The sequence below is a fragment of the Staurois parvus genome, unplaced genomic scaffold (genome assembly GCF_062004578.1).
Source record: "Staurois parvus isolate SC_StPar_1 unplaced genomic scaffold, SC_StPar_1.0 ptg000105l, whole genome shotgun sequence".
NCBI lineage: Eukaryota > Metazoa > Chordata > Amphibia > Anura > Ranidae > Staurois > Staurois parvus.
Genome location: NW_028317901.1, coordinates 3,099,766 through 3,125,834, shown reverse-complemented (window position 1 = coordinate 3,125,834; position 26,069 = coordinate 3,099,766). Strand labels below are relative to the sequence as shown.

The following is a 26,069-nucleotide window of genomic DNA, read 5'->3' as shown; positions in this document are numbered from 1 at the left end:
GCCCTGACAGACACCTTGCCTCCAAATCCAGTATTGCCAGATGGAGAAGACAATTCATTGTAAGAATCTATACTCTGAAAGCTGTGGTACCTCCAGTACACTGATGTGCTCACTATACCAGATTGGTGGGGGTTTCCTGGGTATTCTGTAATCAAGCACCTGTTGCTGAGTTTTTTAAGGCTGTCAACTGGTCTTCAGTTCATATATTATCCAGGTTTTACCAGGCGGATGTCCAGGCCTCTGTGGATGCAGCTTTTGGTTACAAGGTTCTTTCAGCGGCACTTTGAGTTGCGTCTTTGACTTCTTTCTGTTTCATGGGCCCACATTGGCATGGTTTTGTTCCCCTTGTTTTTGCCCACCCTTCTGATGCATTGCTACGGAATGTCCCAGAGTCTATAAATATCCAATAATCAAAAGAAAGCATTTCATTGGAGGGAGTACACATATACTGATTACAGTGCCCAAACCATTATACTATGGTAGGTGTCACCACAAAATTCAATACGCTATATTGTATGAAGAAAGAACTGTGTAGAAACTACACCAGCTTGGGGCTACCAAATAATTTTTTTGAAAAATTATAAAAATATATATTTTTATTATAACTAGATTATATTAAGGATTAAAAACAAGCACCAACCCCTCTTTTTCCTGGGGCTGTCTGCAGTGAAGGCGGATGCTCCAGACCAGTACCATGGTGGCTCTTAGACCTCTCATAAAGCCCAAGATTGTCAAGACATGGAGAAAGAACTTAATCCGCCACCAGTCACACCGTTATGTTAAAATTAAGCCATACTGGTGCAAGCCTAGAGGTATTGACAAGGGTCAGATCCTGATGCCCAACATCAGTTACAGTAACAACAAGAAAACCAAACACATGCTGCCCACTGGCTTCAAGAAGTTCCTTGTAAACAACGTAAAGGAACTCATGTTCTAATGATTAGCAACAAGTCATTCTGCACTGAAATTGCTCATAACATCTCCTCTAAGAACCACAAAGCCATTGTGGAAAGAGTAGCCCAGCTTGCCATCAAATTGACAAATCCCAGTGGAAGACTGTTCAGTGAGAAAAAATAACCCTTTTAACTTTGTTAAATACAAGGAAAAGTAAAAACAAGCACCAACTCCCCATCAACCTCCCTTCCCCTATCTCCACAAATCCCCATCAATGTTTATTTGCCTGTACATTCTGTATCATGGAGCCCAGTTCAGAACACAGGTCTCATGGAGTGGAGTGGGGATTTTCTAATTGTTAGCGGGCCAAAATTGATGTTTGCTTCTGACTGCAGTGATGAGAAAGCAGGATGGAAAATGTTTCTCGAATGAAGTTCCACCCGTGATTTTGGTTTTTGCTGGGGAAATTATTGTACATTCATTTCGAAATTGAATGTTAAAAGCAAATGGAATTTTGAAGTTCTTTTGAATGATATACACCAAGTCATTGAATGTACTGACAATTTTCGTGTGAATTTTCACGCAAATGTTTGACAATCTTCTAGTGTATGGCTAGCTGAATAGATGTATTTTACATTTTATTTTTTAATTGACTGTAGGAGAAGGTAGTTGATTTTATTTGGAAAATATAACTATATGATATACATTGTATGTGGACTCTCTATTGGGTGTACTTTACTCCAAGATATGGGTTTTGCAGGTGAGTCAAAATTCCTTTTTTTCAATATTTTTGGGAAAAATAAGTAGATCAAAACTAGAGAAACTAAAATATGTTTATTCATTTTTAAAAAATCTGTTTTTTTTAACTCTAGGTATTAGAGTCTAATGAAAAGTCTGAAATCATCACCCTTACCATCTTAAATACGGGTCATTTCCTCATCTGTCAAGGACATACATTACTGGTAAGACAGATCAGTACAGGGATAGCTGTGTGTCTTTCTTCTGTGTTTGCTTTCCAGCACAGGCATCCTTCATTATGACATCCACCAAGGTGACTTTCAAATGACCTAACCTGTTTTTTCCTTTGCTCAGATATGTTGCTGGTGTGCTGAAATGCTATGAATGCTCCTTAATACATACTATACATTAATTGCTCTAAAGTTGACTAAAAATATTGATCTTGTCACTGTTTTGTCAGCAAGCACACATTGTATTTAAAAATATTAGACATAACTTTAAATACATTATTTAAGACATTTTGTTATAACTCAATTTAATAGAATACTTTGTTTTCACTTTCAATAAGTTTTTATTGAAATCATTTTGCAAAAGATACAATGGTTATCATTATTACATATGCTGATGGAAAAACAAAGTCAATGACTCATGAATCTATAGAATACTTTTTTTCTTTTTGTTTATGTATTTAGATAGGGGATTTGTGCATTGAATCATACTGGCTAATCAGAGAGGAAGTGTTGAATTATTTATTACCACAATTAATTGTAGCACCTTAAAAAGGGAAAGAAGGCATTGCTCTAACTGGTATTTACATATGTTGTGACAAACCAAATGCTACATCTATAGCAATAACTGATTCAAGTGACACCTCTCCATTTTGGATCTGGGAGCAAAATAGCCAATGACACCATGTCACATTACTACTAGTACATACACTATATTGCTAGAAGTATTGGGATACCCCTCCAAATCATTGGATTCAGGTGTTTTCAATCACCTCCATGGCCACAGGTGTATAAAATCAAGCACCTAGGCATGCAGACTGCTTCTACAAAAATTTGTGAAAGAATGGGTCGCTCTCGGGAGCTCATCGAATTCAAGCGAGGTACCATGATAGGTTGCGACCTGTGCAATAAGTCCATCTGTGAAATTTCCTTGCCACTAAATATTCCACGGAAGTGGAAGCAACTGGGAACAACAGAAACTCAGCCACGAAGTGGTAGGCCACGTAAAATGACAGAGTGAGGTCAGCAAATGCTGAAGCACACAGTGCACAAAAGTTCGATAACTGTCCACAGAGTCAATAGCTAAAGCTAAAGACCTCCAAGCTTCATGTGGCCATCATATTAGCACAACAACAGTGCGTAGAAAGCTTCATGGAATTGGTTTCCAAGGTCAAGCAGCTGCATCCAAGCCTTACATTACCAAGTGCAATGCAAAGCATCGGATGCAATGGTGTAGAGCAGTGGAGACGTGTTCTCTGGAGTGACGAATCACACTTCTCTGTCTGCCAATCCGATGGATGTTTCTGGGTTTGGCGGTTGCCAGGAGAACGGTACTTGCCGGACTGCATTGTGCAAAGTGTAAAGTTTGGTGCAGGGGAGATTATGATGCAGGGGAGGTTATTTTTCAGTGGTTGGGCATGGCCCCTTAGTTCCAGTAAAGGGAACCCTTAAGGCATCAGCATACCAAGACATTTAATGCTCCTAACTTTATGGGAACAGTTTGGGGATGGCCCCATCCTATTCCAACATGACTGCGCACCAGTGCACAAAGCAAGGTCCATAAAGACATAGATGAGCGAGTTTAGGGTGGAGGAACTTGAATGGTCTGCACAGAGTCCTGATCTCTCTGCGAGCCAGGACTTCTCGTCTCGCATCAGTGCCTGACCTCACAAATGCACTTCTGGAAGAATGGTCAAACATTCCCAAAGACACTCCTAAACATTGTGAACAGCCTTCCGAGAAGAGTTGAAGCTGTTATAGCTGCAAAGGGTGGGCTAACTCAATATTGAACCATACGGATTAAGAGTAGGATGCAATTAAAGTTCACGTGCTTATAAAGGGAGACGTCCCAATACTTTGGCAATATAGTGAATATTCATACCTACATTTTGTAACAGTTCAGTGCCTAGCTGAAGAAATTACAAAGCAGATGGACCTATTTTTTATGATAAGATGTTATCCATAGTATTAAAGCACAGAAGCTCACCAGCATGGCGTGTTAGCTTGACATATTTATTTAAATAGAACTATGGTGCCTTTCACATGGGGCGGACCCATCTGTGGATCCGCTTGCTTAGTGGGGGATCTGTCTTTGAGCAAGCGGATGACAGGACTGTGTCCATTCTACATGTGCAGAGCGGACACAGACACAGCTTGCTGTCCTCTATGGGCGGTCGGATGGAAACGGACCGCCTGTCAGTTTCCATCCGACTTCCATCCGATGTGATCCAACAGACGGAAGAGTATCTGTCTCTTTTTGGTGAATTGTATTGGATGTCGGTGGGTGTACACCCACTGCTCCATAGAGGAGAATGGAGGTTCCAATCGGGTCTGCCTGAAAAACGGGCAGTTGGACCTGATCGGAACGTGCATGTGAAAGAGGCCTATGGCTAAAAAAATGTGTGCTTCAGCATGCAATTACTGCATCCACACTTAGTTCTCTCTTAGTTCCCCTGTAAAGTCCAAAGATATGTTAAGCTTGCCAGAGAAATCCACCTAATGCAACTTCTGATGGTGTAGCAATGATGATGCATTGGTTCCGAACTCACAGCAGCATTGCCACTCTCCTGTAGGCTGTGCCTGTTTACACTACACTGAGATGATAAGACATTGCAGGGGGTGTGGCTATCAGCATTTTCACTTCAGGCTCACAAGCCTGGAGCTTGGCAGACAGCACCTAATCACAGATTGTCCTACCCACTGCTTTCTGAATTGACAGTACTGCCTTTGTTGCTAAAATAAAGATGCTGCTGTGAGCTGCAGTGTCTGGGAGGGGTGAGTATGTGAAGCGCAAATAAAGGAGGCTTTGTCTAAGTCAGGAAAAGTAAGGGAGGTTTTTTGCTTATGATACTTGTGCATCACATAGTAACTGATTTTGCCATTTGTTTAGACTGCCATACAGTAGCTTTTAATTGTGCTATAAGAAAACAATCTTCAAACAAGCAATATAATCACTTTACATGTACACATGCGACCCCAGGAGGGACGTGTCAAGTGAAAAATTTGCAACACGAGTATTCCACAGGTAAAAGAGTTGTGTTCCACTCCAGCCCAACAGTGGCACTTGTTATGTCCATGGCTAATGTTTTTTGAGAAGTGTGCCTCTTTGTTAGAGGCTCTGATACAGAGGGCATGGCCCTCAATGCACATTAGTGGTGGTGCTGGAATAGTATAGCGTTTTTTTTTTTTTCATAAACGGATTAAGATTAACACATCATTTAGGAATGCTTTGGTTTTTTGTATTTTATTCAGCCCATGTTATTTCTTGACAATAGCATGGGCTACAGAAGGGAATTGGTGGTAAGATTACTTGTCCTGAGTTTGTTTTTTTGCTTGCCAAGAGAGTGCTGAGTGAAAATGACAAATGAAATGTGTAGGGATGTTCTGCCCTCTATTGTCTGAATTTGTAAATATTGTATATGTACACTTCCTGCACCTGGGTTGTGCGCTTAGAAACCCCAGAAGGAGAGAGACAGAGAAAGTCTCAACCCTATCCATGCTACTATATCCAGGATCAGAAGAGACTATTATAAACTACTAGGGTGGAACTAAAATACAGAATAGATAGGGTGACACAGAGCTCCAATGCCACAGCACAGTTCCTGCCGGTGAGAAACTCCATTCCAGGCTAGATGGACAACAGTTGGATGCTTTTCCCATGACTGCAAATCTTGTCTTCAGGTCTCCAACACAAAGGCAGACACCGCATCATCCTTAGGGGCCCCTGCAAGTGGACTTTTTGTGCAACATTCTTCTGGAGTTATCTCTATTAATAACTATGTATACCTGGGTATATGTGCACTGTTCCACCAAACCCCCCCCCCCCTCACAAAGAGGGCTACCTTCGGAGGCACTGCTGAGATCACTGTGGGATTAACAGTACTATGGGGGGACAATATAATCCAGAGCAGTGTCTTCAATTAGCTCATAAAGGGTGTAACCGGATTCTGGATGCATTCATAGACATGCCCTGTACTTTCCTACCAAATAATGTAAAAAAAGAACCTGTATCTTCTATCTATTATCACATGATGAATAATGGTAGCGAAAACCCTAGCGACAGTGCAAGTGATACATTAGAACAGGGTTTCTCAACCATGGTTCCTCTAGAGCAGGGGTGGGCAAAATGCGGTTCTCCAGCTGTGCAGGACTACAAGTTCCATCATGCCTCTGCAAGTCATAGCTGTAACTGGTCTTTGCAATGCCTCATGGGAAATGTAGTTCCACAACAGCTAGAGAGCCGCAGATTGCCCACCACTGCTCTAGAGGCTGCTAAGGGTTCCTTGAGCAATCAGTAATTTCTGCCTTTCAGATAAGTTCTCACTGACACAATTGGTATTTTTAGCTATCTGTAAGAGGGTAATTCTTCCCAATTACCTCAGTCAAGGAGCTCTCTTCCATTTGACCATCACACTAATGAGTTGTAGACATAGTACATTTTTAGCAGGAGTTCCTTAGGACTGAAAAGTGTTTTCAAGAGTTCCTCTGTGTTGAAAGAGTTGAGAAAAGTCGCTTTAGATAAGCTGAATGAAATGTTAGTAAAGGAATTACAGGAAGTTAAAAGTGTTGTCTTGTGCCACAAGGAAAATAATGTTTCAAAGTCTGGAAAGAGCACACTCCCCAATGTCTAAGAGAGTGGACCTGTTCAGAAGAAAGCAAGTGACAGCAGTCACTGAAAAGTCTGCAATCCCACAACTCCTAAGAACTTCCTCTGTACTAAAGGGTATGTGGATTGGCTCTTTGGAAGAATGGGTCTCTCTTTACGCAGATGGTATGTTACTTTATCTCTCTGACCCCCAATGCACAATATCTGCTGTGCTGCAGCTTATTTAGAGTTTTGGGACTTTTTCTGGATTTAAGGTTAATTGGTCTAAGTCAGCAATGCTCTCTGTGGATCTGACCAACCTCTTCCTCCAGATTGCCCTTTACAGGTCACAATATTGTTTAAATATTTAGAAATTATAGTACAGTTACCTCTGTCTACATACAGTTGCAAGAAAAAGTATGTGAACCCCTTGGGATTATGTGGAGTTTTGCATGAATTGGGCATAAAATGTGCTCTGAACGTCATCTAAGTTACAACAATAGAAGAACACAGTCTGCTGAACATAATACTACACAAACATTAGATGTTGCCATGGTTTAATTGCACATAACATGTAAACATTCACAGTGCAGGGAGGAAAAAGTATGTGAACCTTTGGACTTAATAACTGGTTGACCCTTCTTTGGCAGCAATAACCTCAACCAAACATTTCCTGTAGTTGCAGATCAGACCTGCACAACGATCTGGAGTAATTTTGGACCACTCCTCTTCACAAAACTGTTTCAGTGTAGCAATATTCTTGGGATGTCTGGTGTGAATTGCTCTCTTAAGGTCATGCCACAGCATTTCAATCGGGTTGAGGTCAGGACTCTGACTGGGCCACTCCAGAAGGCGTATTCTGTGCTGTTGCAGCCATTGTTTTGTTGAATTACTTGTATGCTTTGGGTCATTGTCCTGTTGCATCACCTATCCTCTGCGGAGCTTCAGTTGGCGGACAGATGGTCGTATGTTTTCCTGCAAAATGTCTTGATAAACTCTGGAATTCATTTTCCCATCAATGATAACAATCCGTCCAGGCCCTGAGGCAGCAAAGCAGCCCAAAACCATGATGCTCCCTCCGCCATGTTTTACAGTGGGGATGAGGTTTTGATGTTGGTGTGCTGTGCCTTTTTTTCTCCATACATAGTGTTGTGTGTTCTTCCCAGACAACTCAATCTTGGTTTCATCTGTCCACAGTATATTTTGCCAGTAGTGCTGTGGAACATCCAGGTGCTCTTTTGCAAACTTCAAACGTGCTGCAATATTCTTTTTGGACAGCAATGGCTTCCTCCGTGGTGTCCTCCCATGTACTCCATTCTTGTTTAATGTTTTCCTTATTGTAGATGTGTCAACAAAAATGTTAGCATGTGCCAGAGATTTCTGTAGGTCTTTAGCTGACACTCTGGGATTCTTCTTTACCTCATGCAGCATTCTGCGCTGTGCTCTTGCAGTCATTTTTACAGGACGACCACGCCTAGGGAGAGTAGCAACAGTGCTAAACTTTCTCCATTTGTAGACAGTCTGTCTTACCGTGGACACATGAACATCAAGGCTTTTGGAGATACTTTTGTAACCCTTTCCAGCTTCATGCAAGTCAACAATTTTTGATCGTAGGTCTTCTGAGAGCTCTTTTCTGCGAGGCATGGTTCACATCAGACAGTGCTTCTTGAAACCAGTAAACCCAAAACAGGTGTGTGTTTTTTAAGGGCAGAACAGCTGTCAGCAACACATCCAATATCATCACACTGATTGGAGTCAAGGTTGGCTCACTCCTGGCTCCAATTAGCTCTGGGAGAAGTCAAAAAAGCTAGGGCGTCACATACTTTTTCCTCCCTGCACTGTGAATGTTTACATGTTATGTGCAATTAAACCATGGCAACATCTAATGTTTGTGTAGTATTATGTTCAGCAGACTGTGTTCTTCTATTGTTGTGACTTAGATGACGTTCAGAGCACATTTTATGCCCAATTCATGTAAAACTCCACATAATCCCAAGGGGTTCACATACTTTTTCTTGCAACTTTATATTGCTAATATCTCCTTCCATGTATAGCTTTATTTAAAACCAAAATTGTCAGTTGGGAAAAACTTCCCCTGACCTTACTGGGGAGAAAAAATTTGGTTCAAAATGTTGTTTTTTCCCAAATTTCTATACATCGTCCAATAGTCCAGTATATATCCCTAAATGGATTTTCAAGGAAGTGGAACTTATTTTTTCCTCATACCAACTTTGCAGGGGGGTTTAATATTACCAAATTTGCATTTATATTATTGTGCCTCCCAACTTGTGTATGTAAATTGGTAGTTTTTCCCTCAATTAAATAATGTAGCAGCCCTTGTTTCTTCATATAAAACACTGACTAACCTCATCCACTTTACTGACGGTGTAGACATGCTCAATGTTTTGTTGAAAATATATGGACAGTGTCTAACCCTGATGCCTTACTCCTCACAGTCTATCTCACCCAATCAACCGATTTGGTTCAGTCCTACCTTTCCTCTCTTCTTTATGTTGTCTGACACCTGTCTCCTGGCACAGAAACATATGAAATATATCCATCAGTTATGTGAAATCCTGACAGTTTGTCAGATGACCCCCAAACACTGAATTCAAGCCACAGTACACTGAAGACAGTGAAGCATGGTTGCGCAAGCATCATGATATGGGGATGTTTCTCATACTACGGTGTTGGGCCTATTTATCGCATACCAGGGATCATGGATCAGTTTGAATACATCAGAATACTTAAAGAGGTCATGCTGCCTTATGCTGAAGAGGAAATGCCCTTGAAATGGGTGTTCCAACAAGAGAACAACCCCAAACACACCAGTAAACGTGCAACATCTTGGTTCCAGACCAACAAGATTGACGTTATGGAGTGGCCAGCCCAATCCCTGGATCTTAGTCCAATAGAAAACTTGTGGGGTGACATCAAAAATGCAGTTTCTGAGGCAAAACCAAGAAATAGAGAAGAACTGTGGAATGTAGTCCAATCATCCTGGGCTGGAATACCTGTTCACAGGTGCCAGAAGTTGGTTGACTCCATGCAACACAGATGTACAGCAGTTCTCAGAAACAGTGCTTATGCAACTAAAAATTAAGTGATTCAAAGGAAAGCAAAATCTTCAAACATTTTTCAGTTTATATAGTGAATGTTTGAGTTTGTAAAGAAGAATACAAACACTGCTATTTTTTTGAACTGTCTAATAATCACTTTTCTTCAATTTTTTTAAAGGCACAAATCAAATTTGATAGTTTTTCCTTCATGTTTTGATTTGGAATAGAATGTGTAGTGTTTCCAAAGCATTTGTGTGTATGGAAATAAAAACTATTAGAAGGATTTTGAGCTTTATTCACCTTTTTCAACACACTGCTATTATTTTGAACACAACTGTATATGTTATAGGATCTATTATACACCACTCTGGACCAAAGCATCCGGGAGCTTTGGTCTATAAGCTCTGGAATTGTGATAAAATTTGCCCTTTTTGGTCCAAAGTAACTCACTTTATCGCTACGCACTTTGACCTTACTAACGTATGTAATCTGAAGGGGTGTATACTGAGAGTGTTGGCAGACAGATTTGGGTGCATATCAGAAACAGTTCTTGCAATTTTTACTATTCTATGCTAGGGAAACCATGGTGTTACAATAGATCCACTTGGAAGTCATTCATATTAATTTGTGGAAGAATCTGATTGATCAGGTCTTACCACTTTATAAGCTGACCTATGAAACTAGGGAATACCCCACAAATTTAATAAAATCTGGAGCCAACGAAGGGAACTGTTTGATACTTGTGAGTTACCTGGGACCTAATGTGCTGTTTCTACTTACTTTATAACTCCTTGTTTGATCAGGCCATATGTATATGGCATACCTTTTTATTCTGCAGAAAATGTATGCACTTTTCTTATGTATCACTATATGCCAGTTTTAATTAATACCCCCTGGACTACCAGATGTAGGTGTTTTTGTTTGGTTTCAGTTTTCCTTTTCTTTGTAAGATTTTAAGCAACAAGGGAATTTGCACTACAGCATACAAATTTGGTACTGTCCATGTGACAATGGTTGTTATTATACTCCTATGTATAAATTGCCCCCATGATGGAGGTGATTGTTCACTTTTTGATTGCTCAGATATGTACTCAGTTTTACTTGTATGCTGTATTTACTTTGTTCAAACTGTTCAATGAAAACGTAGTATAAAAAAAAAAAAAAAGAAAAGTCTGCAGTCCCCAGCTGTGGAATTAACCCCTTCATGCCAAAGGGTAAAACAAATCTTAAACACCTAAGCACAATCTTGCATGTTGGTGGCGGCGACCGTGCGATCGTGACATATTGTTGGCAGCGTACGTGGGATAATTGCATTAAGAGCTTCAGTGCAGTGTTAAAAATTGGCTCTGCACTGAAGGATTGTAACCTTTGTGGAAACAGTCCTTAGAAACAAGTGGTGCATATTTTATTTTATATATATATATATATATATATATATATGTATAGAGAGACACATAGCAATAGCTCCTTCCTTTTCCTACTTTTCTCTTCTACCTTTGATTGCAATTATGCCTGGTGTAGCAGATTACGAGAAAATGAGCAAAGGTGATTTGAAAGCTGAATGTGCCTCACGAGGATTGGACGTTGGTCGCAAAACTCATGAAGATTTGATTAGTGATCTAGTGGAGTATTATATCCGAGCAAATCAGAACTCGGGGGAACTTGAACATGGAGGGGTTCCCGTTACCCACATTGCCAGTGGCTCAGAGATGGCCTCACAGGATGGGCATACAGAGACTGACACTGGAAGATCACCAAATGTTAGCGTCACACCACCGCCTGAGCGCAATAGCACAGTGGTGCCTGTAACCAGCAGAGACTCTTCTCAGATGCAGGAAGCCCTGAAACGTGTTATGGAGATGGATCCTATGGCATACTTGCAGTTCCTGGAACGCCAAGCAGCGACTGACAGAGAAACTGCGGAACGCCAAGCTGAAAGAGCGGCTGAGAGAGAGGAACGTCAAGCTGAAAGAGCGGCTGAGAGAGAGGCGGTGCAGAGGGAAGCTGATCGTCGGCACGAGATGGAGATGGCAAGGCTCCAGCAGCGACTGGGTCAGAACCTCGGGTCCCTAGATCACAGGGACGCCACTCTTTCCGTGGGCGCAGCCAAGTTTCTCATGATGGAAAAGGACAGTGACATTGACACCTACTTACTGTCCTTTGAAAAAACGTGCCGTCAGTACCATGTGCCCCAAGCTCAATGGGTTCGGTACCTGACACCAGGGCTACGAGGCAAGGCCCTGGACGCATTTGTTGAATTGCCAGAGGGGCAAGATGATGATTATGAACTTTTAAAAGATGCCATCATCCGGAAGTACCAGATGACCCCGGAAGTGTACCGCAAGCGGTTCAGGTCCATGCAGAAGGGACCTGGGGACTCTTACACGGATGTGGAAAGTCGCTTACGCACCACCTTCCGAAAGTGGACTAAGGGACTGAAAGCTGATTCCTACGAATCTTTGGAGGATCTCATGATCCGAGATCAACTCTTGCACATTTGCCCAGCAGACGTCAGACAGTTTGTCTTGGAGAGGGAGCCAGCATCTACTAAAGCTGCAGCAGATCTGGCAGATACCTTCGTCCACACGCGGGTGCCTGACCCTCGCAAGGCTCCTCCAAACAGCTGGAAAGGGGGGAAATCGTCCCTAGCAACCTCTCCTACTTCGGTGAATCAAGCTTCTCCTCTGCCCACCCCTGCAGCGCTTGGAGCCAAGCCATACCTGCCTGACACCCGCAGATGTTTCACCTGTGGGAAAGCTGGACATCTCAGGACCCAGTGTCCCTAGCAGAAGAAGATGACATCATCGGGCCAACCAGCCCGCAACTCTTCCTCCGTGCTGTTGGTCAGTGGGAAACCTCGGGGACCCAGCACCAACCTATAGCCGGTCATCGTCGGCAACTGGACCTTAACGGGTTTCCGTGACACCGGCGCTGAAGTCACCTTAGTCCGACCCGAAGTGATAGAGGACACAGACTTTATCCCAGAGAAGTTCCTGACCCTCACCGGAGTGGGGGGAACCTGTTCCCACATACCCCGGGCATATGTGTTTATCGACTGGGGTGCAGGGAGGGGGATGAGGGAGGTAGGAGTCTCTGATGAAGTTCCCACAGCTGTCTTATTGGGGGCCGATCTGGGCACCCTTATCTCCTATTATGCCCCTGCTAAGGACTCTCCGGATGCCCCCCTGGAACTCTCGGGACCTTCCAAGGTACTGTGTGCAGATATTGGGATAATGTCTGGGCAGTCCATGGATGGACAGAGGGAGGGGGCTGGGAAGGGGGCGGGGTGGCAAGATTCTCCATTAGCTGGAGAGGGAGAAAAAAAACTCTTGTTGGGAGGGTAACAAACTCATGTGACACTGACAGTAGACACGTAACTGTTGATAATTCTGATGACGATGATGTTGCAAATGGCAGTAATGTTGATGATCATGTCAGTAATATCATTGATAATGTCAGTATTGTCATTAATAAGGTCAGTAATGTTGATGGTTATGGTGATACTAAGGAGGCATCCCTCACCTTAGTGGTCACCCGCAGTGCGGCAAGGGTAGCTGAGGCACAGACTTGGGTCTCAGAACAGCAGGAGGACGTCCCTGACCCCTCCCCTGGTTCTGACCCAGTGGACTCTGCCTCCAGTGAGTCTCAGCAGCTGTCATTGTTTGCTACAGGACCGCTGGCTGGGACCTGTAGTTCCACCTTTGAGGCTGCTCTACTGGCAGACCAGACCCTCGAGCAGCTCAGAAATCTGGCTAATTGCCCCCCTGCGGAGAATGCTAAACAAAGGTTTACTGGGAGCGAGGGAGGCTGTATAGGGAGGGGCTGCCCACTGAGGGAAGGGGAGCTGACATCGGTAGACGACAGCTTGTCATACCTCATACCTGTCGGGGGCAGCTGCTGAAGGTGGCTCATGTGATTCCTCTGGCCGGACACCTAGGGATCAATAAGACCCGAGCCCGGTTGATTCATAAATTCTTTTGGCCCACTATGTTAGCGGACATAGCGGATTACTGTCGGTCCTGTGTTACCTGTCAGCGAGTTGGCAAGGCAGGAGAGGTGCACAAGGCCCCATTACAACCTTTGCCTGTGATTGATGAACCTTTTAAGAGGGTAGCGGTAGACATCATGGGGCCATCGAATGGCATGCTAGCCATTCCTAGCAGCTAAGGCAAATGTTATATCCTGACAGTGGTCGACTATGCCACCCGGTATCCGGAAGCTGTGGCTCTCTCTTCCCTCCAGTCGGACAAGATTGCGGATGATCTGCTGGGAATCTTCACCAGAGTGGGGTTTCCGGCCGAGCTGATTAGTGATCAAGGGCCCCAGTTTGTGTCCGACCTAATGCAAGCTCTCTGTCAGAAGATACAGATGACGCACATCCTGGCCATTCCTTACCATCCACAAACGAATAGCTTGTGCGAACGTTTCAACGGCACATTGAATCAAATGTTGCGCACCTTTGTGGAGTCCCAGGGTAAGGGCTGGGAACGATATCTGCCTCATCTGCTATTTGCTTACAGAGAGGTGCCTCAGGAGTCCACCGGGTTTTCGCCCTTTGAACTTCTGTACGGGCGGAGGGTGAGAGGGCCTCTGGACCTAATCCGGGAGACCTGGGAGGGCAAGATTGCGGACCCTGAGGTCTCCGTGGTGGATTACGTGCTCAGGTTCCAGGATAGAATGGAGATGCTGGAGGGGATGGTACGAGAAAACATGGCCCAGACCAGGCAGAAACGTTGGTATGACCGTAATGCCAGGGAGCGGACATACAACGTTGGGCAGCAGGTGTATGTTCTGCTCCCTTTGTGGCAGAACAAACTGCAGGCTGCCTGGGAAGACCCGCACCCCATCACCCAGCACCTGAACAATGTGACTTATCTGGTTAGGTTGGGCGAAGGGAGCAGACGGCAGAAGGCCTTCCATGTTAACATGATCAAGGCCCACCACGAACGTACGGCCTACGTCATGCCCATCTGCAGCCAACCGGAGTCCGAGGAAGCTGACCCCCTCCTAGACCTACTCGCGGACACTAGGGAAGGGGAGTCAGCCCTCCCGATCAACCCCCTCCTTACCCCCACCCAGGTACCTGGGCTGGAGAGAGTGCTGGCAGTATATGGGGGTAGGTTTACTGGGAAGCCTGGGAGAACCCACCTCGCTGCCCACAAAGTAGACACAGGGTCCCATCCTCCTATTAGACAATCCGCCTATCGCGTCTCGTTGGAGGTGCTGGCGGATATAAAAAAGGAGGTGGAGGAAATGCTGCAGTTGGGGGTGATTCATGTTGGTTATGTGTTAGAGAAGACACTGGTAGCTTGTGATGAGGTAGAACACTGTTTTACTTGTGTGGCTTAAGTTGCAAACATACAGAACACATTTCAGCAGACATCTTGGTTTTGAAGAGAGAGAAAAGAGAGGAAGGAAGAGAGAGAACCAACAAGTTTTACACATATGCACAACTGGTAACCTTAGTGTACAGTGCCATCTACTGGTCAAGTGATATTAACACACAATACTATATAGTACATGCTGTTGCATCTCCAACAATTCAGAAGTCCCACAGCGCCTGGGCGTCCCCTGTAGTCCTTGTCCCCAAAAAGGACCGGACGACCAGGTTCTGTGTGAACTATCGGAAGCTGAACGCCATCACCGCTGCAGACTCCTACCCCATGCCCCGGATCGATGAATTGTTGGATAGGCTGGCGGCGGCCCGCCATCTCACAATCATGGATCTGAGCAGGGGGTACTGGCAAATTCCTCTAGCGCCTGATGCCTGGGAAAAGTCGGCCTTCATCACCCCATTCGGCTTGTTTGAATTCACGGTCATGCCCTTTGGGATGAAGAATGCCCAGCTACCTTCCAGAGGGTCATGATCGACTTGTTGGAGGGGCTGGAACAGTGCGCAGTAGCCTACCTGGACGACATCGCCGTGTTCAGTCCCACCTGGGAAGAACATCTGGTACATCTGTCACAAGTTCTGGACAAACTGACCGCCGCCAATCTGACCGTCAAACCCAGCAAGTGTCAGATAGGCATGACAGATGTCCAGTATTTGGGACACCAGGTAGGAGGAGGCACACTGAGGCCTGAAACAGGGAAGGTGGAGGCCATCCTGGCCTGGCCTACCCCACAAACCAAGAAACAGGTCATATCATTCCTGGGGACAGCTGGATACTATCGGAAGTTTGTATGTAACTATAGTAGCCTGGCAAAACCCTTGACTGACCTGACCAAGAAGAAACTACCCAAGGCGGTGTCGTGGACACCCGATTGTGAGAAGGCCTTCCAGGCCTTGAAGGAGGTGCTGGCCAGCGCCCCTGTGCTACAGGCTCCAGACTTCACCCGTCGTTTCCTAGTGCAGACGGATGCCTCTGCATATGGATTTGGTGCAGTCCTGAGCCAGGTTGATGGTTCCGGAGAGGAACATCCCATCCTCTACCTGAGCCGGAAGCTGCTCCCGAGGGAGGTAGCATACGCCACGATCGAAAAAGAGTGCCTGGCGATCGTGTGGGTGCTCCAGAAACTACAAATGTACCTTTATGGGCGGCACTTCACCGTGATAACTGATCACAATCCCCTCAGCTGGCTAAATCGTGTGGCTGGGGAGAATGGCAAACTACTCCGGTGGAGCCTAATTCTCCAGCAATACGATTTCACCATACAGCATAAGAAGGGCAGCACCCATGGCAACGTGGATGGGTTATCCCGACAGGTCGAGCCAGCAGAAGTCGGTTGCGTCAGGAGGGAACTTGTAGTTCCCTCCCTGGCAACCACCTGAGGGGGAGGTGTAGCAAACTTGCTCATCAGAGTTGGACACGGAGTTCCCCTTTTCCTTTTTCTTTTTATTTGAGGTATTCCTCGATCATTCACTCCCTACCCCCTCCCTTCCTGAGTGACAGATGGTGGGGGGGTCAACCACAGGGTAAGGCATCCCTAGTTTGGTGTCGAGCCGTCTGCGAAAGTGTAACCTTTCTCACCCATCATAAAATAGATAAGGCAGCTTCTCCCCGGACTTGAAAGAAGTTGGAACCTCATAAACTGACCAGCAGTTAATTGAACATTCCTCAGGTCAGCTGTCACCTATGTTTCATACCATGGATTATGAAGCTGTTTGTTTTAATTGAGAGTCCACTGACATCCTGCCCAAAATATTGTATTGGGCAGACTCAGAGCCACCCCCCATTGCAGAGGGATTTTAAAAAGGACAGGCTGCAAGCCTGGAGGCTAGCTGGAACACATCTCCCAAAAACCATCAAGATACCACCTAGGGAGACCCTTTCGCTCTGCAACGTGAATCTGCTTACAAACCAAGGCATAAGAGCAAGTAACTTAACCCTGTACTTTCCTTCCTATTATCTCTTTGCTGTGTCTTTATGTACATATATATATATATATACCTTAGTTACATCTTGTGTAAATATTTTATTGCACCTGTTTGACTCTTTTAGTAATAAAACTTTCTTTCTGAAAGTGTTAAACTGTTTTTAAGCGGTTACTTGCAATTCACGAATTCCTGCCTTTTGAAGGGACGATACTGTGTTTGTTTGCTCCCTGCCCAATTGGCCTGTAGGTGACCATATTGGACAGGCGACTTCTCAATCATTATAGTGTATTTCTGACAGAGTTTCCTTCTTCTCTGTACAAAAGATGGTGGTGGCAGTTTGAGAGGGTTGATTGGTAATTAACCCGACCCAGTAACAAGCGCATTCAGGCTGCAAGCACCGATTGTAGCCCATTAGCTGGACAATCGCTGTGCAGGGTGCAGCTGGGTGTGGCCTTGTTACGCACGTCACACCGCGGTTTTAGATCGGCTGGTCCTTCGGTCACGAGTTTGGTGAGAAGGTCTGGGGTCTGACGCCTCGGGCGGGACGTATTACTGTTAGTCGCGGTTGTGCAATTGTCGCATGTGGTGGCGGCGACCGTGCGATCGTGACAGGCCCTACTTGTAAGAGTATACAATCTAATAGGGTGGGGCAAGTGGTACTGATGAAAGTGATAAATGTCTATTGGAGGCGTGATAGGCTTCCCTGAAGAGAGGAGTTTTCAGGGATTGCCTAAAGGCAGCCAGAGTAGGGGATAGTCAGACAGATTGAGATAGAGAGTTCCAGAGGATGGGAGAGGCTTTGGCAAAGTCCTGGAGACGAGTATGGGGGAGGAGACAAGGGAGCTTGAAAGTAGGAGATCATGAGAGGAATGGAGAGGGCGGTTTTAGTGATACTTGGAGACAAGATTGGTGATGTAGCTCTGGGCAGAGTTGTGGATGGCTTTGTTTGTTGTTATTAGTATTTTTAATTTTAAATCGGAAGCCAGTGGAAGGAATGGCATAGAGGGGTGGCAGACACTGAGCAAGTTGGTAAGGTAGATGATCCTGGTAGCAGCATTCATGATAGACTGGAGAGGGGATAGTCTGCGGAGAGGTAGGCCTATGAGAAGGGAGTTGCAATAGTCAAGGCGAGTGGTAACAAGAGAGTGAACGAGTAGCTTGGCGGTTTCATTGGTTAAAAAGGGGTACATTTTAGAGATGTTACAGAGGTAAAGTCTACAAGCTTTTGACAGTGATTGGATTTGGGTCCAAAAGGATAGATCAGAGTCTAGTATTACACCTAGTACTCTGGCTTGAGGGGAGGGACTAATAGTTGTATTATTGATCTTGAAGGAAAAGTCATGTAAGAGTGCATGAAAGGGAGGGAATATTATCAGCTCTGTTTTAGAGAGATTTAGTTTAACCTCTTCAGCGGTATGATTATTTCTGATTTTTTGTGCTGAAAGCGGTACCATTTTTTTGCATGGAAATATGTAGTTTTTTATTGTAGGCTGTAATTTTTAGGAATAACTCACTGAAATCTGTATGAACAAGAGTCTAGTAAACATCCCGGGTAGGATAAAATTTGAAACACAAAATCATAAATTATAATTTAATTAATAATCATAAAAAATAATAATATAATAATAACAAATTTAATTCAATAATATAATCAAACCAAAAACACTGAAATGTGAAATACAGAGGCAAATTCGCACATCGCTGAGCAAAGTCGCAAAATCGTTTTCAGTGTCTGATGACGAATTTCCCCACGAATCATTATCACTCAATTCTGCAAGTGGTTCTGATTTACTATCGCTGTTCTCTAGCTGGTCTAAAACCGCTTTTGATGTAAAGGGACGCTTTTTGGACACCATGGACTTTTCTAAGTTTCCAGGCAGAAAGAACAGTCAAAATGCAGGCAGGGCACAGGACAAAGCAGTAGGGACAAAATGTATGTGAAATGCATTGAAACAGCAATGTTTTACTATGTAATAATCATTTTAAAAAAAAATGAAATTTTTTAAAAATTTCAAACTTGCCGCCGGTTCCGGCGCCCGTACGTCCCGACGTCACAGGTACCGGAACACGGAAGCCGGATGCCGGCATCGGCCGGAGGAGATGGCCAGGGACGCTGCAGGGGACACATCGTGGGAGCGAAGGACAAGGTAAGCGCTGCAGGGACTCCCTGAGCAATGCCGCATGGTAAGCCCGAGTGTAGCTTGGGGTTACCGCTCTTGGTACTCAAATTTTACCCGAGCTACACTCGGGAATACCGCTAAGGAGGTTAAGGAAGTGGTGCAACATCCATGCTGATATGTCAGTTAGTAAGTTAGTAATGCGAGAGGAGACGGAAGGAGTGTGGTGAGGAGTAAAGAGATATATTTGGGTGTCATCAGCAAAGAGATGGTATTTGAAGCCACGGGAGGTTATCAGATGACCAAGAGAGGAGGTGTAGATAGAGAAGAGAAGGGGTCCAAGAACAGTGCTTTGGGGGACCCCTACAGAAAGAGGAAGGAGAGGAGGAGACAGAGTTATAGGTAACACTGAAGGAGCGCTGTGAATGGGAGGAGGAGAACCAGGATAGAACTGAATTTTGGAGACCAAGGCAGTGGAGTTTAGTGAGAAGTAGTGGGTGGTCAACAGTATCAAAGGCCACAGAGAGGTGTAGTAGTATGGAGTATGGAGTAGTGGCCATTAGTTTTAGTAGTCAGTAATGCATTAGTGAGTTTTAGTAGGGTAGTGTCTGTGAAGTGCTGCAAGCGAAAGCCAGATTGGAGGGGGTCAGGAAGGTTGTTTTCAGTGAGGCAGGAGCTAAGATGGTTTTATGGGTGAATGGGAGCAAATAGATGGGTCTTAAATTGTTCAGGTTGGTGGGGTCCAATGAGGGCTTTTTAAGTGTGGGAGTGATCTGTGCATGCTTTAGGGGGGAGGGGAAGGTTCCAGTAGAGAGGGAGAGATTGAAGATGTGAGAGAGTATAGGATAGAAGAAGACGGTGACTATAGTCACTATGCTATGATCATGAACAGATGGTTGCTGCCTACAGTATGTGTCAAAAAGAAGAGGCAGATGTTTCCACTTTTAATAATTGATTACAGTTACTCGTCACGTTTAGTGTATCACACTGCTATTGGAAGAATAAGTGAACGTGCATGGGCTCAAATAAGGGGACCACTTGTCCACTACTGCTGTATATCACTAGTAGAAGTGTAGAATGTAAGCCCAAAAAAACAACGCTAGGGAGTCAGTGGTAGGGAGTCAAAATTCACCTCACCTAGAAGTATATCTTTATTGTTCAAATGATTAAAAGTATAAAAGTTGTAGAAGAATGAGTGCCTCAAACTTGCAGAACAATGATGACTCAGGACTTTGTGAGTGCCGACTTTTTTGTTCACACATCTCATGAATCTCAATAAATACAGCTGGTAACCATGTACTTGCTAGACTTGATAAAGCGCATGAAATGCGTCGTCGTGGTTACCAGCCAAGCTTGCATCTCACTTCCAGGGCTCTACTTCCGCCCCCATCCCAGTTGTAGTGACGTCATTTCTGGAGCGACGCAATCCCTGGCCTGTCCAGGAACACTCAGAGGACTAACGTCTCTTCCCGATCCGGACACTCCATCTCACGAAGTCCTGGGTCATCATTGTTCTGCAAGTTTGAGGCACGCATTCTTCTTCAACTTTTATACTTTTAATAATTTAAACAATAAAGATATACCTTTAGGTGAGGTGAATTTGACTCCCTACCACTGACTCCCTAGTGCTGTTCTTTTGGGCTTACATATCACACTGCTATACCTCCTTCTGCAGTGGATTGTATGAGGACCAGTCAAATAGTAAGAGGCTTGCTATCTGATCATCCTCTTAAGCCCATATACACGTTGAGAATATGAGACAAATGATCAACTTTTTTTTTTTTGCATGCTAATCTCATATCAAAAGTGAAGAGGTTACTAAAGCTACAAAAATTCTCGTACAACAGAAAAAAAATTCTGTTAAATTCATAACGTGATGTAATGTATTGTAATGTATTTGTACTGTATTTTCAAACGAAAACTGTACTGGTTAAACGAAAATTGTACAATCTGATATTGTATGACAAAAATTTGCATTTTTGTCCCTTTGAGTAATTTCGGGCGATTGTGTACTAATGATCAGATTATCATACGATTGCTTTGAAAACTGCATTTTTCATCCGATTTTCTGATTGTGTGTACAGGGCTTTACACAGCTCTGCAAAATGATGTTATCTGACAGAATTCACTCCATGAGATAATGAAGTTAGTGAAGAAACAGGAGGCTGACATTCAGTTTTGTACTCTTAAGACGGTAAAATGTATTCCAAAAGAAAGTCACCATTCTAACTCTCCTCAAAGAAAATATTTTGAGTCTTACCGATCCAAATCTTTGGTTGCTTGGCCGGTTGCTACACAGAAGGGGAAAGATCTTGAAGGTGTTTCAGGTGTGGTCACACTGGCCGTACTGTAAAACAGTGTCATGAGGACTCTGAGGGAACATTGCTCAGTGTGGCATTCCCAGTACAGAAGGGAAGACACAGACATGGGCATTTCAGGACAAAATTAAGAGGACCCCTCATAGGCTCTAGGTTTACATTTAAAGCCACTGTCAAAGGGCATAGAATTCCAGCTCTATATGACACACGTTCCCAAATTACCCTTGTGAAAAAGAACAGACAAGGGCGCACTCTCATCGTGCATTACCGTGGTAAAACATGTATTTATTGAAAAAAGAAGATATATACTCACAAACCAGCATGATTAAAAGCAGTATATGTGGTCCACAAACACAGTCACAGTTATCTGTGTCTAATGATGCGTATGAGCTGACACGCTACGGGAGCTAAACCCCCTTCCTCAGAGCTAAAGATGCTCCTACTGGCCACAAGCCTATATACTGATGGAATATCAGAAGGAGGGTGGATAAAGCCCCAAATTACCCTTATTTACCATTCATTCTACCAGAAGTACTTGAGTCATATCCTGTTGATAGAAGCCTGCAAGTAGATGCGACTGTTCCAGATTTAGAAAACAATGGAGAACCAGAAGCTGTGCCAGACATGTTTGCCTACCCTGCAGCATTGGGGTTGTTTGAGAACTGTTCCATATCTCCACATCAGATGATCAGGAGTCAAAAGACTCACCTCCTTAACCGCTTCAAGTCCGGACACTTTTACCCCCTTCCTGTCCAGGCCAATTTACAGCTTTCAGTGCTATTACACTTTGAATGACAATTGCACGGTCATGCAACACTGTACCCATATGAATTTTTTAGCATTTTTTTGAGACAGATAAAACTTTATTTTGGTGGTATTTATTCACCACTGTGATTTTTATTTTTTTTGCTATATAAATGAAAAAGTCCAAAAATTTTGAAAAAAGTTTTTTTCTTATAACATTTTGCAAATAAATAATCTTTTTTCATAAATCTTGCCCAAAATTTATTTGGTTATTTTTTCAAAATTTTTTTTTAGTTTTTTATATTATTATTTGTTTTTTTTTTAACATTCTGTTACCTTAGCAGAACAGTGTCACCATAGTGACACTGTGCTACTTGTGGGGGGTGATGAAGATTTTTTTTTTTACACTGATTGCTTTTACACCCATAAAGGCTGTAAAATAATTTCTCCTTCTCTCTAGCTGCATTCTTGCAGCCATTGAGAAATACTGTGAGAGCTGTGATTGGTCACAGCTTGTCACATGGTATAAGGCTGTTGTGAATAGCTTTGTTCCCATGTGACCTCTGTGATCATTAACAGATTTCACTAGTAGTAAGCAATGATGTCAGAAGTGACATCTTGTTTAATACTATTCATGTGATCACTGATTGGTGAATCAGTGATCACATGATCGGGAGGTCCCGTACACTGATCGGTGTTCCGCTGTGGACACAGCGGGCACCGGATCACATTGCTGCTCGCTCCCAGGGAGCGCGCACAGCTTGAAAATGTGGGCACCGTTTATGAATGGCAACCCACTCCTGCACTGCTCCTGTCCGGCCATTTATGTACATGGGACAGATGGGAAGTGGTTAAGTGATATGTGATACTGAACATAGAAGGGTGGATGGTGATTCTTGAGAGAAAAGAATGGAGAGTCAGAGTGGAATTTTCTGCAGTGATTGGGAAAAATTATTCTCCCCTTCCTGTTACAATCACTGCTCACCAAGTTGTAGATAACTGCTACTCTGAGTTCAAGTCAGAAATACAGCTTCTACTTCCGAAAACTGCTAGAGCTCTGGAACAAGAAACTGATACAGCAATTGTCAGATTTTCCGGAGGTGTTCTTTACAGATGACATGGATGTAGGCAGTGCTAAGAGTGCTCAACACAGTTTTAGAGTTTCTGACACTACTCCAGTACTACTACTACACTGCTACTACACTTCAGAGTGAGACCCTAGAGAATAGAACCAAAATCGTTAAATGAGCTAAGACAGACATTACATATATAAAAGACCAGGGGGTCATTGTGGGTAGTCCCTATTCCTCCCCCATTGTGGCAGTGTGAAAAAAATTCAGATGCAGACCCCTGTGTGTAGATTGCAGAACTCTGAAATCAGGGACAATATGCAATCAGTATACACTGCCTATAACTGAAGAACTTCTGGAAGCTGTAAATGAAAAATTGTTGGTTTACTGTGTCCTTTTGGCTTCTGTCAATTTACTTGCATGCCACAAGGTATATATACGGTGCACCTGCAACATTCTAAAGGTTACTGGAAAGTGTGTTGGGTGATCTAGTACCCAGAGGATGTCTTGTGTATCTCAATGACTTTATTGTGTTTGGGGCTACACTAGAAGAGCATGAAAAACAGCTCATGTGAGTATTACATCACCTAAAAGAAGAGGGACTGAAATTGTCAGTAGAAAAGTGCAAGTTTAACAGGTCATAAGTCACCTATGTGGGTCAAATTGTCTATGCTGAAGGCTTGACCACTGATGCTGCCAAAGTTGAAGCAGCGGTTAACTGACCTCAGCCTCAGAATATTACAGAGTTATGTTCTTTCCTTGAATTTTGTGGATACTACTGCAGAATGGTGGTCAAAAGTGGCTAAAGCTATTCATGACCTGTTAAAGACTGATATGTGCAATCAAAGGAATCAATATAGGTCTTCCAAATGTTCTTTTAGGGACTACTGGACATTTGCCTGTGAAGAGGCATTTACTCACTTCAAAGAGAAGATGATGGTTTTAGCATATGCTGATGCCCAGAAACTGTATGCTGTATGTGGATACTAGCTTTGAAGGATTGGGTGGAGTTTAGCACCAAGAGTATCCAGCTGGGCTATGACCAATAGCCTTCATAAGCTGAAGCCTCACTCCTAGTAAGAGCAACTACCCAGTCCATAAGTTGGAGATACTGGTGCTTAAATGGGCCATTGTTGATAAGTTCACTGATTATTTTTGGAGCTGCGTTTGAAGTAAGAACAGATAATAATCCTTTGATGTATATCCTAGCCACAACCAGAATGGAGGCCACAGGACATTGCTGGCTGGCTGCCTTATCCAATTATCAATTCATGCTGAAGTATAAACATGGCCCAAAGAACATTGGAGTTGATGCTACATCTAGACATCCAGGATTGGCTTCTATTACTGAAGACAGTGAATGAGAAGATCTCTCTGGTCCCAGTGTTGGTGATCTCTGTGCTATGGCTGCAACAGTTGAAGGTCAAGCTTGTCTTAAATGCGACTCAATAGGAGGTGAACCAAAAGCTGTTCTGTAATAACAAGAAAAAGCACAAGGGGCGCCTCGAAGTATAGTATTAAAAAACACTTTATTACAACCATCAATATTGCACTCACCTGAGTAGACTAGAAGAGTGCTTGTAATCATAAATTGACCTCAATATGCGCATCCAGAGGTCCATCAATAGTGGTGTGGGTGATGGAAACCAAGCAGGGATGAGCCTCATCCCTGTCTACTCATGTGAGTGCAATATTGATGGTTTTAATAAAGTGGAGCTGCCAATCTGGTGCATAATTTTATGTGGACTATTTTATAATTATGGACTTTATGGACTTATGTATAATTTTTAATTGTTCTCTTTTGTCCTATATGGACCAGGGTTTGCACCATAGATTTGTATTTATTGAACCAGAAGCTGTTGCAGACATGTATGCCTACCCTGCAGCATTGGGGTTGTTTGAGAACTGCTCCATATCTCCACATTGGATGACCAAGAGTTAAAAGGCTTACCCTCTAAGTGGACCTCTGTATAGGGCTGTGAGTGCCAAAGACCAAGAGATATTGAGGAAAACTCTACTTACCAAATTTTGTCAATTCCTAAGAGATTGGAAAATGTTTAAGATAGACAAAGGATTGCTCTATTGTGTGGTTTTGTACGTATTATGAGCACCTTGGGAGACAACAACTAGTTCTCCCATATTCCAAAAGATGGTCTTCAGAAGTCTGTATGATCACAATGGCCCTCTGGGACCTGAAAAAATATACAGTGGGTAAAATAAGTATTGAACACGTCACCATTTTTCTAGGTAAATATATTTATAAAGGTGCTATTTACATGAACTTGTCAGTAACAACCCATGCAATCCATACATACAAACAAACCAAAACAAATAAGTTGAGAAATTAAGTTATGTGTAATAAAATGGAATGATACTAGGAAAAAGTATTGAGCACGCAAATTGAAAATTGTTTAATTCTTCGCACAAAATCTTTTGTTGGTAATGACAGCTTCAAGATAACTCCTATATAGAGAAACTAGTCGCCTGCATTACTCAGGTGTGATTTTGGCCCATTCTTCCACACAGTCTTCAAATCTTTAAGGTTCCTTGGGCCTCTTCTATGAACTCTATGATCTTTAGTTCTTTCCATACATTTTCTGTTGAATTCAAGTCAAGTGATTAGCTGGGCCATTCTATCAGCTTTCTTTGAAACCAATTGAGAGTTTCCTTGGCTTTGTGTTTGGGATCATTGTCTTGCTGAAATGTACACCCTCGTTGGTGGTGATGTGTTCAATACTTATTTTTCCTTCTGTATGGCCTAGCTCAAGACTGTTTCTATTGGCCTAAGATGAATGATACTGTGACTATTCTATGTGGACATTGCCTCAGATGTTTTCAGAGGAAAGCTCTGCCAGTTCAAGCTGCTCCAATGGGGCACTTAGAGTTTGGGCCCTATTGTATTAGTCTGTATAGATTTAGGCTGCATTTACACTTGAGCAATTTGTAGCTTGAAGCTCAAAGCTCCAAAACTACTCAAACCTAAGAAATCAATTGTTCTC

General features: G+C 43.5%; 1 protein-coding gene and 1 pseudogene across 1 annotated transcript in view; both read left to right on the top strand.

The window, feature by feature from the left end:
• The first annotated feature begins 694 nt into the window (after positions 1–694).
• LOC149467612 (large ribosomal subunit protein eL32 pseudogene) lies at positions 695–1,077 on the top strand (annotated as a pseudogene).
• A 214-nt stretch (positions 1,078–1,291) lies between these two features.
• REC114 (REC114 meiotic recombination protein) overlaps positions 1,292–26,069 on the top strand; it is a 230,981-nt gene continuing 206,203 nt past the window's right edge. The window contains exons 1-2 of the mRNA XM_089671462.1: positions 1,292–1,366; positions 1,767–1,856. Of these exons, the coding sequence (XP_089527588.1) occupies positions 1,292–1,366; positions 1,767–1,856 (165 nt within the window). The remainder of the gene's footprint in view (positions 1,367–1,766; positions 1,857–26,069) is intronic.